The 18312-nt window shown below is 45.1% G+C and overlaps 1 protein-coding gene across 16 annotated transcripts in view; it reads right to left on the bottom strand.

Moving 5' to 3' along the window:
• Window positions 1-18312, bottom strand: part of Apbb2 (amyloid beta precursor protein binding family B member 2) — a 326509-nt gene that overhangs the window by 59511 nt on the left and 248686 nt on the right. For all 16 annotated transcript variants that reach the window (XM_074042381.1, XM_074042394.1, XM_074042378.1 and 13 more), the window contains 2 exons: window positions 6633-6779; window positions 4213-4340 (listed from right to left, as the gene is read on the bottom strand). In XM_074042381.1, coding sequence (XP_073898482.1) covers window positions 4213-4340; window positions 6633-6779 — 275 coding nt within the window. The remainder of the gene's footprint in view (window positions 1-4212; window positions 4341-6632; window positions 6780-18312) is intronic.

Raw genomic sequence — 18312 nt, 5'->3', positions numbered from 1 at the left:
CTGGGTGTGCTCTTGAAAGAGATACTGAGAACCTGGCCCCTCTTCTTTCTCCCTTTTGCTTCACAGCCATGATGAGGTGAGTAGCTTCTTCTTCCACCTGCTCCCACCGTGATATACTGCCTTGCCACAGGTCCAACAACTGACCATGGACCAAAACCTGTAAAGCTTCAAGCTAAACTAAACTTCTCTCTTTGAAGTTGCTCATCTGAGGTGCTTTGTTACAGCACTATACAGCTCACTAACACAGAAAGGGCTCCAGTGCACACTGCATAGGAAGACCTAGAATGTAAAAGAGCCTGCCACTTTGTTTAGCCCAGTTTCCCAGATGACCCTAGATCTTTTTTAGTTTCCTCTCAAGGAAAACCTATGAATATCTTACCTGATTCATTCCCCATGGTACTCTTACATGGAAGCCTCCTGGGAAAAATCCCACTTATATATGGGGTCTGAAACTGACAATCCCATCCATACATATTCCTCCTTAGGGGGGACGACAAGCTAAGCAGACTTTGTAGCCTTTGGCTAATGGACACCAGGGTCTTGGGTGCTCCCTCCTTAAAGATGGGTCATATCTGCCATCAGGGAAAAGGCAGTCCCTGTTAAAAGTCCCCTAGGTTCAGAGATTCTGGTTGCTTGCTTTCAATGTTTCTATAAAAAAATAAGGAGAAAGAGCTTCCTAGGGTCTAAGTAGTAAGAATAATGAGGTTAAAGTCAACATGGAACCCTGAAACACAGAGCTGATGTCCCTCCCCCCGCAACCCCTGGGATGGTACATTGGCAGGCCCATAGAGACGAGATGAGAGTGACACGCTCATTCATTCCCCACGGCACAACTGTGCCAGTTGCTGACGGCACAGTGCCAGTTATAAGGCCAGAGCCATTCACGCACCTGACAATGCCACCCTTTGCATGGTGGTAGGAGCAGAATGGGTCAATCTGGGTTCTCCCTGGGGCTATGTTTGGAAATATAAGGCGCATAAAACCCTTTTTGACAACCTCCATCTCTAGGAGCCCTGACATTTGTCTCACTGTGACAAGAAGGAACCAAAGAACAGTAAGTGTGGCCAAGAGAGAGGAGGCAGTCCTGCTTTGCCAGGTAATAGTACAGATGGGCTCCAAGAGACACCATGATAAAGACAGGCATGACTCTGAAGGAGAGGACACAGCTTCACCAGAACTGAAACCCCACTACCAAAACCCCACGGATAAACCCATGTTGGAGGCCACAGCAACTCCTCAGCCAGTTAATAATTAGACATTTCTCCAACTCAACCTGGGAGCACAGTCAGGGGGGTGTTCCCCCAGTCACATCACCCCTTTACTCAAAGTACACTTACTGAATCAGGAATTTCTTCAAAACAAATCAAAGCCACTTGAAATCCTAAAGAAAATGCTAAACCCCAAATACTTTCAGAAATTCTGAAATTACATGGCTCAGAGAGGCAATACGGGATTTTTTTTTTTTAATGCCCTTTGAGTCTGGTATGCATACTTTCCTTATTCATTTTAACCACCTCAAAAAATCCCCTAAGACACGCCAATTTTGTAACAGGAAAGTTACAAAAGAGAATGCGAAATGTGCTCGTTTTCCCAAGCAAAACGAAACACTTTTATGTTTTATTCATGCAAAGTGAAAACCCTGTTCCTTTGCAGCATTACAAATTGAACTTGCTCTTGGAAATTGCTGTTTTAAAAGAAAAAAGAATCAAAAGCCAAGGAAAGTAAAATAAAAGCAGGAATACAAAGGCCCCTTCTTCTAGGGAATGAGAACTCAGGGGACCACTGCGGGGAAACAGAACCTTTCCCTGGCAAGCATGCTTTTTTATTTACTGCTCCAAAAGCAATCCAACTCAAGGGTCTCCACGAGCCCAGAGGCTTGCTGGAATCCTGACAGCTACGGGGAACCCAAGCTTAACTTTAAATTACACTCACCTGCTAACACTGAGAAAAAATAAGAAGTGGTTTGAATACATGAGTTATCTGGCCCATGTTTCAAAATGTAACCAAGGCAGCGTTACTGAGTTACACTGATGTCATTGGGTATGGGCCATAAGGGACTCCTCCTGCTCTGTAGCACAAGTGACCTCAATGGGGTCTGTGACAGCCTGTTACTTTCTGCCCCACATGATAAACTGTCCTCGAAGCCTCCATGAGGCCCAACCCCTCCTCTATCCCCAGCATCTTGGAAAGGAAGCCATGCACTCTGCTAAGTGTATGCTGTTTCACAAAACTCTACAGCAAACATTTGTTACACATTTGCCATGTCTCCACAACCATGCCAGTTATTACACATGAAAGCTTGTGCTCACAAGTGCTGTGGTCCTTTCTACCGTTACTTCCCAGATGAGAGAAAATGAGGCTCGAAAGCTTGAATCATTTCTGTGAGCTGGAATTTGAATCTTTTTCCTCCCTGGACAGGTAGTATTTTGACTCATTTTGAACAGTTGGGTGAGCTGAAAACCTCATCAGTGAAATCCACAAAAACCCTTAATTTTGAAAATATACAAGTGGATTGGGGGTACAGCTCAGTGGTAGAACACTTGCCTAACACGCATGAAGCCTGGGGTTTGAGCTTCAGCACCACAAAACAAAAACAAACCCCTTACACGCATACCTAGTTATACAAGTATGTCATGATCTCTCCCTTGGTTCCTGCCTTAAAAACAAACTTGGAGGACAAGAACCAGGAAAGAGATAAGCCCCTTCACCCACAGCCTTCTACCATGGCTGAATGTTTCTAAGGATGGTTTCACAGCATCAGAGAGTTTCCCTGTAAAATTAACCAATTGACTCCTAGGTACCAACTCCAGTCTTCAGCCCTGCCAAGCAAATGAAGAGAAGAGTATTTAAATTGTCTATCCCACTGCCCACACCAAAGCACCTGCCCAGGTGTCAGCACTCACTGCTGTTACAGAAAGCTCAAAGATGCACCACACTCCTAGGAAGACTTGTCCAATCAGAAGTCAGGGAATACTTCAGTTGTGTCTTTTGTAGAGCACTTCTCACATCTGGTTCCAGCATAATTGCTTCCTCTTTGACTGGCAAATACTTAGCCATAATCTTTCCTTTCTAGTTCAGGACTTAGAAGTGGATCAAAGGACAATGAAACATGCTCACACCCAGCATTCAGAGAAAGGATGTGACAAGACAAGGCAGCACCTCCCACCTACTGGGGAAGACCATGAAAAACGCAGAATGTCCAGGAATGGCACCATACATCCAGGAGGGCTAGCTCTTTGTCAGCTGTGACTTCCAACTGCTTTTGAAATGCTCTTGTCCATTTTTAACAAAGCAATACCTAACCACCCTACGGCTGGTCCTTAGATACCAGGAGATTCCCCAGGACCATGGGAATTCTCAAAGGTTGACTATAACTGCATTTAACATAACCGACTACTTAACAGTGGTCTCTAAGAATGAAGTCTGTGAAAACAGACACAAATCATTATCCACAATATGTGCTTGAAAATCAGAATATCCTTGTTTCTAGCCATCTTGGAGAACAGAAAATTCACAACATAGCTGAGTAAGAAGCAATACTTATAAATAACCTATTTTCAGTAGAATTTCACAAAAACACACGGGGAATGCAATTTTGATATAACCAGACATTTCAAGGGTTAAACAATTTAGCCAACCACAAGTTCCAGAAATTCCTGACAATCATGATTTAATGATGGAAGGCTGCACAATCTCATCCTTTTATGTAAACCCTCTGTGAAGAAAATGCCAGTGGGAGGCATCTGAAACGGCTGGGACTCAACCAAATGCAATGATGTTGATTAGGAAAACTGCAGAGGGCTGGGAGCATGGCTCATGTGGTACAGTGCCTGCCTAGAAAGTGCCAGGCCCTGAGTTCAAACCCTAATACCAGAAAAAGTAAAAAAAAAAAAAAGATAACAGAGGGAAAAATAAAGGAGTTCAGAATGCCAGGTGAGGTGAGGACTTGGAATGAGGATGGCTGGGAAGAGAAATACGCAGAATTTGAAGGCAGAAGCACAGCTGACAGGTTTGATGCATGGAAGTTAGGAAAAGGAGTCACGTGGAGGCTTCTGGGCTCAGGAAACAGACACTCTCTAGTCTGTTACATCTCTAACCAGCACTTCTGTCAAGTTTCATAGGTGGGGTGGTGCTGTGAGCCCACACTTTGGCGTAAGCTAGAACTGGGAAACCTGGCAAGGGGACAGGGACTGCAGCAGTCCAGAGACTTACCGGCCATTGTCACGGCCCACACCCCACACACGGATGCTCACGATGGGCTGAGAGTGCAGCATGGTGCGGTCCATGGGGTCCACCAGGCTGAGCATGTCGTTCTCCAGGATCAGGTACATGTCTTTGCCCTGGATTCAACGAGAAAACATGCGGTCTTCCTTGAGTTCTACAGTCTTATCATGTTTATGGTGACCTGTGGACACCGTTTCGAGGGTCAAGAGAAGCCAGGCTTTGGGCCTACGGTTTGTTTCTTAAGAGGGAAGCATTCTTTCCAGTTTAACAGAGCCACAGACCTTCCCCACCTCCCATCTCCAGCTTCTGAAATGTGTCCCAGCCGCTTTCTAGCTGGCTCCTGTTTTTAATCTTTATACTTCAGGATCTTGAAGATAAACAGCTAAGAGGTGCCCTGGAGAATCTGCTTTTTTTTTACCTTGATGCCCTGCAAGCTCTGCTGGCCTCAGTCTTCATTCCTCAGCCAGATCCTCCCTGGTATCCCCTCAGCCTTCCCTGTCTCCTCTACTTTAACACCCTTCATGTCTGTGTGACATGCTAGTGAACAGCAAGTATGGCTTTGTGACGGTCCTTGATACCAACATCAGCTCCCACTTCTGCACCTGGTTATTCCAACCAAGGTGTCATGCTGTGTGCCTCGAGGCCCGATACAGAACCAGGACGGGCGCTGCTGTAATACTGAGATGTAGCCTCCCCAGCTCCTCAAATCTCATGCTGCTATTTGGGTGTTTAGGCTTTGGTGTCTCAGCTCCCAACATGTCAGCTCTCTGAGGCAGAGAGTCTAGACTTCTCAACACTAAACAACTCAACTTTCTTCTTTCCCGTGTAATCCTCAGGCGTAATTTTAAGGACCTACTAACCATCTGGCATGCAGATGAAAGACTGCAGCTCCAGAAGGTGGTCCAGATGCTGCTGCATGAAAGCCTGGGGGGCCAGGCCGAACAGAATTGTAAGGCTTCTTGGTGGGTCTTCAACCCCCAATGTGAAAACATCAATTGCTCTTTGGTAAAGTTTTTGAGAATAGCATCTTTGGTTCCTATTTGAGGTTCTCAGGGTGAATTCAGCTGTGAAGTGCAGGATGGCAGGGATGGGTAGATGAGGGCCCAGCCAGTGTTTAAGGTGTGGCCAGTGTCTACAGCTGAGTCTCAGAATGATCTAAAATCTCTGCACAGAGCAGCTAAACCATTTACAGATGAAATCACTGGCAGAAAACACAACTTGTGCAGAACAATGTGGCTGAGGAGATTGCACAAAGCATGGAGTAACAGGTTTGTATGCTGCCTCTGACCCACTGTACCTCCAAATGTCAAGTGACTCTCATGTTAGTGGAGTCCCAGCAACCTTCCCTGTAACTCCTAGCTAGGAATTGTTCTTTTAGAGGGGCAGCATTTTGACTGAAGAAAAGAAGAAAGGTGGATAATTTAGGCCTGAGTATTGGATGGAAAGTGGGAAATACTGCAGAGGACAAAAAAATTATCCAGGAGTTTTCTTGGGTAGGAGAACATTTTTCCTCCTCTGTCCCCAAGCCTAGGACTTAAAAGCCTTGGTGGCAGTGGAGTTTAGCCCCATTGAAAGGTGGACAGATGTCATCATGGGAAGTCTTAGGAACCTACCCCCCATCATGATGCTTTGCTGGGAGAATGTTAGTAGAGTTCCAAACAGCCCAATCTGAAAGTAAACTTTTGCTACCTATATTCTATAAACTGGACATGGATCGGGTAGAACATACTCACGTGGCAAGCAATATTCTCAACAGAGCACAACTGGGTCTTAGAGCACAGCTGCAATTTGGCTTTTCCTGTTTGACATGCTTTTTATCCTTTCTGAAATTATGTCAACTAACATTTCAAAATAGAATCCTTTAGTTTAAAAGTGAGAAACCATATAGGTATCAATTCCACAACTCATGCAAAATGTTGATTTTCAGACTGTAAATAAAGCAGTGTGGTATAAAGGGTGGTTAGTCAAACTTTAGAGGTGGAGGCAGCAGTGTTGTTGCATTGTAATTGTTGGTCACATCCCCCCTTCAGAATACACTTTGAGAGAGCCCCGTATCTTCTCCCCAGAAACTGTTCTTAAAAGTCTAGCACACACATTTTGCATACAGAATTTTAGAAGGCTTCTGGGCCCTGGGAGTTCTTTCACAGGACTTTGAGGACATGAACATACTAGGAGGACTCTGTCATTTGGCCACTGAGAAATGCTCTCAGAGCCTCTCCTGAGTGGTATGTGACAGGGCTCAGGAGAGTCACCTGGATGCATAATGCCAACACTACCTGTCTTTATGGGGAAACGCATGTGGCAAACACCCAGAGCCCCTCGGTACACCGAATTCTAGAGCCCTGGTTTTCATGAAGCACACTGGGGTGCAGAGAAGCGGGCCACTGGTTATTTCCAGGTCTGCTCACCTCTCCCCAAATACCGACTGTATCCCGGATGTCGTTTTTGCAGTAAGAAAGCTGCCTGATGCAGTTGTTGACAGCAACGCTGCTTTTGCCAGGGGCGAGGTCTTCCTCTGCCATCTCCACCCATCCCAGAGAGCGCACAGCAAAACACTGGAAGGCAAAGTCAGGACGTGAAGTGATTCACTAGTTAGGGTCAACATCTCAATTTCTACCAATCCTCAGCTGACTGAGGTGTGCGAATGCACCTTCAACTGCCTCGTTCTGTTCAGTCACGTAGTTTCATTAACAAGTCCTCTACTGTTGCAAAATTAAATTATTTTTTATTATTTAAAAAAAACCATAGGGGATGGGTTTGCTTGCCTATCTTGTCCAATGGGTTCAGATTTTTGTCCTTAAATTTTCACAAGTGAAAAATTATAGAGCTAATTAATGGGCACAAAGGTTTCTAAATTCTCATAATCCATGACAAGGCAGGTTTTTTTTTTAACAGTAAGAAATACAATCCCATGGGATCTGTTATTGTTAAAACACCTGGGAAAAGAAATTAGGAAGGAGAATGAATTAAATACACATGAGGTACTTGGCTCTAATAACATTGAAGCATGACGTTTAAATGGAGGAAAGTGCTTTCATGGTAACACCTAGGTCTGCAGTCCAATGGCATTCGTTACTGGCACCAAATCCCAAACTGCTCATGGAACACAGGAAGTTGTGAGATACCTGACAGCTGCCATGGCCATTTACCTTTATGTCATTTACAGGTATTTTATCCACGATCGTGCCCCTCTCTTCCTTCTTAATGGTCTGGTATTCACTGTTTTCCTTTAATTTAGAAAGCCTCACATGTTTATTTTAACAAGTCAGAAATCCAAAGACAGATACAGCAAACTCCGCAGCATGTGTGAGGGCGGTTTGCCTCCAGCCTCTAACTTGCTTTTGATCAGCAGGGTTGCTGGCCAGCCAGATGGCCTGAGCTGTGGTTCCGTGTCCTTCCCTGAATCCCAAAGTCCCTCCCAGGCTGTGCATCAGTTGAAGAGACCACATTCCCAGAACAGGAGGGGCAGACAAGCAGCCATACTCTTCCTTGGTGCCAACAGACTGGGTCTCAAAGAACAGCTCATAAAATTTCCAAAAGTGAACTTCAAATGCAATGGAGAAATGCAGCCATCTGTTCTAAGGTGACCAACACTGAGTTTAGGTCAGCCTTCTTCATCCCAGCCATAACACCAGATTGGGCACCTCCTTCCCGAGTTACTAATCATAGTTCCTTGGGGACAAGGTGGACACCACCAAAACGCCAAAGACAAAAGCAGCCTGTTCAGCAAACCACACACTGATGTTCAGGCCCTATAGGGGAAGGCTGGGCACAAGGGTAACACCTGGCTGTTGCTAGCAAATGGTGTGCGTGCACCATGCCTGTGACAGCCACAAAAGCCACTCGGCAGCCTGTCTCCTGGGGAAAGGGCATGGGGGAGCCCCTCACAGTTCCTGTGTACTGGTGTACAGGCTACAGAAAAGCTTCTGGAGGGGAGGAGAGTGGCGTGGGCACTAGAGCTGGCTTGTGGTCTATGCAGGGCTGGCCCCTGGCCAGCACCTAAGATGCTCCTTTGCTGGCTCACCTGCCCCTCCTGCAGTTGGGTTCCTCAGCCTACAGACCAAACCACATTTCTCCAGGTGGGCAGTCAGAAATGTCCAGTGCACACCACCAAACAGCCTCACTGCTTTATTAAAACTCGCTTCCTGGATCTGAGCTCACAAGTGGCAAGGACCTCCGCAGACAGCAGGGGCAACTAACTGACCTCTTTCCCATTGCTTTCCAACATAGGCTCTAGCCAACAAAATCACAACACCACCACCTACTCTGGCCTACCATTCGGACCATGTCACTACTCTCCACCTCCCAGAAGAAGTTAAACTCTTCTAATATTGCCCCTACTTTAATAGTAGATACAGACATGGTGCTATTGTATCATCTGACAAAGCAATCAAGGCACTGTTCACAGGTCAAAGGTTAACTTATTTTTCCTCACCTCAGTCCTCTAAGATAAGCCTAGGTCACTACAGCCTTAAGACGAGAAAACTGAGGGAAGCACAGAGTGGGCAAGTGGTGGGCCTAGGATTCAAATGCAGAGCGATTGGCTTCTGGGCACCCACACCTAATCACTCTACCATATGCGCTGAGATTTCACTAGAGGGACAGTGCCAGACGGAGTTAGGCCCACGAAGAAAGCAGTCAACACCATCCCCACAGTTTCGGGTGCAATGGCTCAGGAGGAAGGACAGCTTGGATTCCAGTCTTAGCTCTACTTTACGGATACTGTGACCTTGGGCAAGTCATTTACTATGTCCCAGGCTTTTCTTTCCCCATTAGTAAAAATGGGCATATTAACTGTTACCTTCCAGGGTTTTTGTAAGTAAAAAACAGTATAGATAGAGAACTTAGCAAGCAGAAAATATTCAACGAACATTCGTTGACTGAAAAAGCAAATATAGTGCCATATAAATCTTAATTGGAATCATCAAAGGGGAAGAGTGAAAGGACAGAAGATTTGTAATTAGGGGAAGCACACACCCCAGTTGTCCCCCTCCCCCCTATAGACCATTCTGCTTATGTTTGTTACTCTAGTAAAATTAAAAGCAGTCCATTAACTCTCAGAAGTGTTCTGGGTTGGACAATAAAGTATGCATTCACCTTAGTCAAAACCTGAATATTCTTCTTGGCTAAGAAATAAAATCACCCAACTCACCCCAGTACATTCAGAATATCATTCTGCCATGCTGATAACACAGAAACAAAAGCCTAAACTACCTTGCTGCTGCTGCTACTGCTACACATTTATTTAAAATAACTTTCCTTGTACAATCCTGCAGTTGTTGTAATTTAGTTTCTGATCTGAAAAGGGTCACCACACTTTAAAAAAAAAAAAAAGAGGAAACGGGTACAGGGAATACGAAGACAGCCCAGCTTCTTCCCAAAGAACAGAGCTGCGAAGAGCAACCCACACTGTTTGGTGCTGCCCCCACATGGCCAGGAAGGTTTATGACCACCACCACTTTTCCTTTTCTTGGGGATATAAGGACACTGAGCGTAATCATTGTAGGGGAAGAGCTGAAAATATCTAAGAAAACCATCTACCTTTAAAAAATAGCTTATTTGAAAATTGAAAACAAAAAAACCCAACACACATATTTTGATTGATGCTCATTTCTCAATGCTTTTAATCAAAAGGGGGGAAGAAGAATAATGGTTTGGGGTCTGGATGGTGCAATCAGGTGGATCTGGATTCAAGTCACAACTCTGCAGTTTGCCAGCAGGTAACTTTGAGTGAGTCACTTCAGGTCTCTGGGTTTCTTTATCTGTAAAATGGAAATAATAATAGCACCTACACTTGATAGTGCTGTTGTGAGGATTACAAGAGCTAACACAAGTAAAGTGTTTAGCATACTGCCTGGGATGCAGTAAGAACTCTATACATGTTTTATTACCAAACCCTTTTTATTCCTATCTACTAGTGTACTAAGAGATATAGGAATGGAGAGAACCTCTTCCTAAGGCATGTGTGGTAGGGTAGAACATAGTGCAAGCCTTGGTTTCCATGGCCAGAGTCCTGGGTTCAAATTCCTCTCTCTATTCCAACCAGTGGACACTCAGCTTCCATAACTGTTTACTAAGGTGAAAAGTGATGCCAGTGCTAAGCTCACAGAGCTACAGAGATTGGAAGGAAGTGAAGCGGGAAAGTGGCTGGCATGTTATAGGAACTCAACAACAAATGTCTACTTTCTCAACTTCTGGATCCAGAAGATGCCATCATTTCCTCCCTTGTTTTCCCAGAGTCTTCCACTTTTCCTTTCCCCAGCTCAATTTCCAGGTCTCGGTCCTTTTCCTTCACCTGAGCTTTAATAAGTGAGAGGAGAGCCTGCTGGCAGAAAGCAGTGGGACCTCGTCCCTGGACCCTGAGGTGGGACAGATGCTTTAGCGGCGCTCAAGAGGCCACACGGAACTTGCCTCTGGCTAGATGAGCCAGTCTCTGTGAAGAGAACTAAAGAAGATGGTGGCTAATGTCATAAGCATCACATTGAATGCCAGGCACGGTCAGCTCTCTGTAACTGCAGAGGGAGAATGACATGATGGTAAATGGCACCATAATTGATGGCAACTCTAAGTCATAGGTATTTAAAAACTAAAGTTCACATGGAAAAGCTAAAATGTGGTCTATTGCTATAAATGTAATCCTAATTACACTCATTATAGGAATTACCATTTAAGCCTAATTACCAAGCAACACAATCACAACTGTATACTCAAGTCAATGTGCTTTTATTGAGCACCAATTACTTCTTGGAGGTGTGCAACCATGAGTCAAACATAGTTCCTACTCTTCAGAAGCTTGTGATGAGTAGATACATATCTAGCTGTAGACACAATCTACAGCTTGGCACCATAGACTAAAGGGACACAGAGGCACGAGGTTGTGTTGGGAACCCAATGGAAGAAGTGTTTTGATTCAGAGGGAGTTCCAGACAGCTTCCCGAAGGGTGTGGTGCTGTAGTGAGCACTTCAGACACTCACTGCGCACCAAGCTCCAGAGACACAACAAGGAATGAATCAGACCAAATGCTGCCCCGAGTCGTATTTCAGAAACCTGGAAGCACACACTCATTCGGCTGTAAACCAAAGGTCCTGTCATGAATAGGACAAGAAAGTCCAACTATAATGGGGAAAGGGAGTGAGTGTGTAGTGGCTTTAAGGCCCAGGTTTCAAGACACTGCCATTGTGATGGACTCTCAGGCTGGCCACTTATAGCCCTGAGACCTGAGATGAGTTACTTAATACCAGTAAGCCTCAGTTTCCTCATCTGTTAAAATGAGGGAAAAAGTATGAACCTCCTGAGGTTCTGGTAAGAGGAAACAGGAAGGCTTCTGGACTCAGGAGAATGGTGAAGAAAGGGTAGTCACTGTTTTCTTAAAGTCTAACATGCCTGGGTTGGGGACAGTGCCAACAGGCAGTTCTATCAATCCTGTTTTACTTCCTCAACTAATGAGAACATTGCTAAGGACACACCTTGCATGTGTGTGTGTGCGCTTGTGGGCGGGGGAGATACAGAGCCTGGCAAAGAGGTGGGGTACTCTGTCCTCTGTAGAAGGGCAGACTCCATCTCATCAGCTGACTTCTGGGGTTTTAAATGAGGGTCCCTGGACCTGGGAGTTCAATGGGTGGGTTTCAGAAAGTTCTAAAGCCCCTGAAAATATATTTAAAATTGTGTGAGTGGTTATATATTACAGAAAGAGGATACACAGCTTTCAACAGTTTCCAAAAGCTCTGAGAAGATGAAGTACTTCAGAAGAATTCCAAGGAGGCTGAGTACCAGAGTACTCACTGATGAGGTCATCCAGAGCACATTGTACTGGAGGTAGAAAAAGTTCGCTCTGATGCTCTGGCATCAGAGCTCTTCTGATTACTGCATGAGGAAAATGGTTAAATGGCTGTATGTGAAAAATGGTCAGGAATTTAGGGGTGAACAGAAGAAACTGGCATAGCAAGTAGAGAGTGAGTGAGAATGAGCCACACAACCTTAGGGGAGGTTGGAGCTTCAGCTGCAGGGGTGTCTGAATGATGAGAGTTTAATAAACTTAGAGATTAATACAGGCAGATGTTTTGGATGTAGGCCTCCTTGATATTCTCCCATGTGCTCCAGCACCAGCTCATTATAAAGAGATGGCTGCCACTGATAGGAGGAATTCCCTTCCCCTGGGGAGGTGCTTGGCAGAGCGAGGACCATGCAAAGGCTTCTGAGAAGGGGGACTTACTATGAAATATAAGTCCCAGGGAACTGGGAGAGCTTTTAGGAGGATCCAAAGACTTCCATAGGATATGGAACTGGGATTCAAGCCCAGTTTCTAGACTAAGAGCATTGTGATCCCAGCTGTTGCCCCAGTTAGGAAGGTGTGCTGTTTTCACATCTATGAGGTTGGTATGAGGTGACTATGAAGAAGGACCTTTTAAATAATCATCTAGCCACATACAACTGATGTCATATAGGGTCAGAATGACGCCATCTAAGGTGCCATCGTCACATCTGGTCACCTACATTCCATGTTTCTCTAAGAGTTGAGAATAGCCCTCTGTCCATCCCTCTCCACAGTTATTACAAGCATAGAGACAGCAACAGGTGTGATTTCTGCCCAGAGGTCAGAGTCCTTTTTTTGGCAGTACTGGGGTTTGAACACAGTGCTTTGTGCTTGCTAGGTAGGCGCCTACAGCTTGAGCCACACCTCCAGCCTTTTCCTGCTATGGTTACTTTAAAGATAACCAGGCTGTTTTTTGCCCAGGCTGGCCTGGACCACAATCCTCATATTTTTGCTTTCTGCCATAACTGGGATAACAGGTAAAATGCCACCACGCTCAGCTTTTTTTGTTGTTGTTGAGATGGGGTGAACTGTTTTTTTTTTTTGAGACAGGTCTCACTAAGTAGATCAGCTTAATCTCAAACTTGCTACGTAGCCCAGGCTGGCCTCAAACTCATGATCCTCCTGCCTCAGCCTCCTTAGTGCTGGGATTACAGCACACTCAGTGCCAGTATTTCAATTGTCCAGGTTTCACTGGGAAATAAAATAGTAACCTTGATCTAAAACAACTTTCACAAAGTCCTTATAAAAATGCACAAGTATTTCGAGGTTCACAGTACCCTTGTTGGATACTGCCTCCCTCATTGGGAAGCATTCAGTTAAGTCAGTACTTGTGTTCACTGCAGGCAGGAATGTGGACCACTGTCACCATGCATGTGGTTTTAAATGAATCATGCTTTGTTACTGCTTTTCTCTGAAATACTTAAATGATTTCAGGATGAGGTGGGTTCTGCAGGGACAGAAGTCTGGGGGTTCCCTGGAGTGGAGTTTGACCTAGTTCCCCAGCCAGAAGGAAGCAAGAAATCAGCCTGGTGAATTATTCAGCATGGCTGTGACCTCAGAGGTACAGGAGGACAGACAGCACATTTCTGTACTGGCCCCAGTGAGCACATTAGCTGTTTCGGCTGTTTCTTAAGACTTTCTGCAACACAGTGAGCATTTGGGCAGAAAACAAGATGTGGGGTCCTTTGAGGGGCTGGGCCCTCTAGGCCCATGTACTTGAACTTCCCTCACTCTATTTTTCAGAGTAAGGCAGCCCTATTAGAAAAGACCACCCTGGCTAATAGCTGGCAGGTACTTCTGTGAAGAGACAGTCATAACAGTTGACACCCATGGTGCACTTACAACGTGCCAGACCCTAAAGGGCTCTGTAGTTGAAACACCTCCGACAGAATCTGTCTTGGTGCCTATCTGCTCGCCCACTACTGCTGGTATGCATTAATGCGGGATGGTCTCCAGTTTGGGTCACCTTTGCCATGAAATCATCTACAATGCTGGTTCCATAGTGACTCTTGTTAATTTGCTGTGCAGGCTGAATTATCCCCAGATCATGAGCCAGTTATATGAATTAAAAAAAAATAAAAAGTCAGAATGTCAACTTACAGAGAGAATTGCAAGCCTCAGTCTGACCTCACCTCAGGGTTGGCTTACAAAGGTCTTCAATCACCAGCCCGTGCAAGCTGAGGAACACAGACGCAAGCAGAGACACCTGGGCCAATGTCTTAATGGCCAGGATCCTGGTGATTCTTCACGCGTGCCAGAGACAGACCTCCAGGTTGTGATTTAGTATAGACACTGTTAATTGCATTAGTCATTTCCTGCCTGCCCAGAAACCAGGCTGGCATTATGAGGACTATTTTTATCAGTGGAAAATTTGAGCAGAGGTAGGTTTAATTGAGAGATGCAGCCCAGTGTTTCCAGAATGTCATGGAACAAATGATGGGTGTGTATATTTACACGTAAACTTACAGACTTATTGCCTTAGACCTATGTAATCTGATGATGACGTGGTGCCACCATTTACTGGGGGCTTACTCTGAGCCGAGTGTTTACTATACACCATTACAAGTGTGCGCTTGGTGGGAAAAGCATGAAGGTGGGCACTGACATTTACAGATCACTTTCCAAATGCTACATGCTTGACAATACAGAGCAAGACATGCTCGCACAGCAACCCTACAAAGCAGGTACTATATTTCTTATTTTCTAAATGAGAATCTGAAGTTCAGAGAACTTAGTTGACTTACCTAAGGTTACACAGTAATTACACAGCAGAGATCCAACCCTCTGGGTGGATTATCATCTGAATAATGAGATGGAGACAATGGTAGTATTTAGGTAGTACTAAGGAATGTTGGAAGCAATTAGAGGCACTGCACATATTAAGTACTTAGGATGGTACGTGGCAAGCATTCAATGTGCTAGCTTTTATTATTCATCCAAATGATGAACAAATCCTGGCCTAAGCCATGCCCAATGATTAAAGTTCATGTAAGACACTCATTTAGCCAGTAATGGCACCATAAATGTGGTTGAATATCATGTGCAACTCCAAGTGCGTATGCTGAGGACCAGAAAGCCAGTCTTCCAATGGAAAGTACCCAATTCAATTATCTGGCTCATCAAAAGCCCCATCTACAATAGAGGGTAGGCGTCAAAATAGTCAGTAGGACTGGGGTCCACATTCAAGAGTCATTGGATGGCTAGACAGAAGAGCGTCCTGAGCTTTGCTGAATTTGCAGTCCTTATATCTGGGCATCCAGATGATTCCCAGTCTACATCCTGGGCATCCAACTAGATCCAGGCTCCAATCAGATCCTGGAGCTGCCTCTCCAAGAAAAGCCCTGTGCTAATTTCCTTTGTAGGAACCAGCAGAGTCGGGACAACTCATTGTCATGGTGTTGCCTCCTTGGCCCCTCGATCCTAACATTGACCCTAAGCTTCAGCACATCAAGATGCTCGTGCTGTGGGGGCTCGCTCACAAGCATGGACCCTCTGGACATTCAGCAAGCCCACTGTGGAAGGGGTGGGCGTTGAATGATCTGGATTATTCCTACATGCCCAAGCAATATGAGCCAGAAACAGAAGTCAACCATATTTTGTTTGACTATTCAAAACCGCAAAACTTCTGCAAAAGACTATCACTAAAATAATATGAAACTGTGCTATTCTTATGACAGTGTGGAAGAGACTTCACTGATCCATACCCCCAGATTCTAGAGAGACTTCTTAAATCCAACACTTGGCAGTCGGATATAAGGGTATTTGTCAAATCTCCCTAACCAAAGTCCCAATCACAACTCCTCCATGATGGCCCCAATTCACCATACCCCAAGGCCCAGAGGGACAGCTAAGTTACCACAAAGCATCTCCAAAAGTCATGTTCTGAAAGTGGTCTCAGAAATTCTCCTGGTGGGCCAGTGAACATGTTACACAAAAGGAAACTTGATCCAATCTGCTGTTGGAGACATTCGAACACCAATCAAAGCTGAGTTGGTGGCAATAAACATCAGATTCCTGTCCCACCCTCTCAGAGCTTAAGTGAGAGCCTGAGGGAGTGGAGGTCAAGAAGCTTAGCTGGCAGAATCCTGCCGAAAGGGAGCAGATGTCTGCATGCCTGGGAAACCATTCTTACTCCATCAAAGTGTTGAGTGGTATTTTAATTTTCCCCTGCAGGAGTCTTGGAAAAGATTGAGAGGCGAGTTCTCAGGCCCACATGGCTGATTTACACTACAGATTATGTTTCTCCTGCTGCAAAGCTAAGAAGCATTATTTGCAGAGTAAGCATAGAGTGAAACTATGATGCGTATCTGAATGTGGCACATAAAGTGGAACACTTTATTTTGCCAGGAGAAGCAAGATGGCCATGTGAACTTCAGAGCAGATGCTGAGCCAGAGAAAGAAGCAAAAAGAGTCTAAAGACAGAGGCTGTCCCCATAGTCTGGGGAAGCTGGGGTGGTCAGACTTGGATACCCTGGCCTGACAGGGAAGTTACATAGTTCAACCTCAAACACTAACAAGTGTACTTATAATATGGGAAAATACAATACATTACAAACAAGCTTTGATTTTCTTTATTTTTTGGTGGTACTGGGGCTTGAACTTGAGGCCCCACACTTGCTAGGCAGGTGCTCTGCCACTTAAGCCATGCCCCTAGCCTGATTATCACTTTGAATAAGTTTGTCACAAGCATGGCTGTAACTGAGGGGTCTCAGAACTTGCTTGACTCTGTACCCTAGAGCATGTCCTAGCAGAGGACTCCACTCTGAGTCTCTGACCATCTGGGTGTGGGACAGAGTCCTTCCTCTAAATGGCTTCAGTGCAGTACAGTCCATACTCCTTAGGTGAAGGTGAACATCCCATATTTTCAAGTTCACTTACTTACTTAAACTTATTTGTAACCCCAAATCAAAAGTCACAGTGAATTATCCAATACAAGTGTTCCCAACCCAGGTGGAGCAGAGCCTTCCTGTCCCTGCTCTCACACTTTTAACAGGCTTCCTTTCCTTGATTCACTTCATGCCACATTTTTCACGTTTGTGCCTCCTGGTGACAATTCTGTTTTAGATGGTCCCATTTAAAATTGTGCTAAAGTGCTTCTAAGTGCAAGAAGGTTATCGTGTGCCTTATGAAGAAAACTGTATGTCCGACAAGTCATTCAGGCATGAGTTACAGGGTGACAGCCCTGCGTTCAGTGCTAGGGAATCAATAATATATTAAGCAAGGTGAGACACATAAAACATTATGTTCTGATCAGTTGACAAAAGTGTGGTGGCCACAGGCCTGCAGGAACAGAACCCTGACCTTCTTCCTGGAGTAATATTCACTAATTCAGTGTTGGCATCAACTTTACAGGATGTCACTCTTGAATGGCAAGAATCAACAGTATCTGTCCTTCGTCACAGGGCAAGGATGAAGGGATGAGAGAGAGGGCATGGGCTTGATTACTCCTAGTCTTTCAGATCTTCATTAGTTGTGTATGTGTTTGTGTGTATGTGTGGGAAGGTGGGGTGGTATTCCATACCAAGACTAGGAACCATGAAGCCTTGGGCTCCTGTTCTAGTGCTGCTACTAACTGATGACCGTTAAGACATCATCTGACTTATGGAGGCCTTGTCTTCCTCATCTGACAAGTGAGAGGGGAAGGGGACAGTTTAGAAAGGGAGAAAGGAGAAGGGATTGGTCTGAAAGATCTTTTTGGATGTTTTCAGCTGCAAAATACCTCTCAAACATTTGCTCTTCTTCTGTCCACCCTGGGCACTGTCTCAGTCTCATCCACTCAGTACCCATGTGCTGGGCTGCCCCCAATCTTCCTGTTTCCCTGTCCAATCTCCCACTCAGTGTCACCTTCTCCAGAGGCCTTCACTGACCACTGAGAGCTGCGCCTTCCCCTCTCCCCACTAAAACTCCTTAGTTTTCTCCTCCTCAGCAGAAAGAATTTTCACCTAATGTGCTTGTATTCCACTTGTGCTTTTCTCTGTTGCTCTCCCGCCCCACACTGGAATGCAAATTACACAGGCAGAGTTTGGTGTAGCACATCTGGCCCTATGCTCACAGCCTGACTATCTGAGGGTTATGAGTTCATGCACAGGAGGCCAGACTTACAGCAATCCCCGGTACTCAGTAAAAGTTAGCTATAATGATAGTCGTCACAGGACTCATTTTATTTTTATTGTTAGTTTATAAAAAAGGTTTTATTGCACAATTTACCAAGAAATGAAAAAATGTGCAACTTTTTACGTGTCTGAAATAAACTCAGTAAGTCCATAACGCGTGA

The sequence above is a fragment of the Castor canadensis genome, chromosome 9 (assembly GCF_047511655.1).
Source record: "Castor canadensis chromosome 9, mCasCan1.hap1v2, whole genome shotgun sequence".
Taxonomy (NCBI): Eukaryota; Metazoa; Chordata; class Mammalia; order Rodentia; family Castoridae; genus Castor; species Castor canadensis.
The sequence above is the reverse complement of the archived record's forward strand: the minus strand, read 5'-3'. Positions and strand labels throughout refer to the sequence as shown.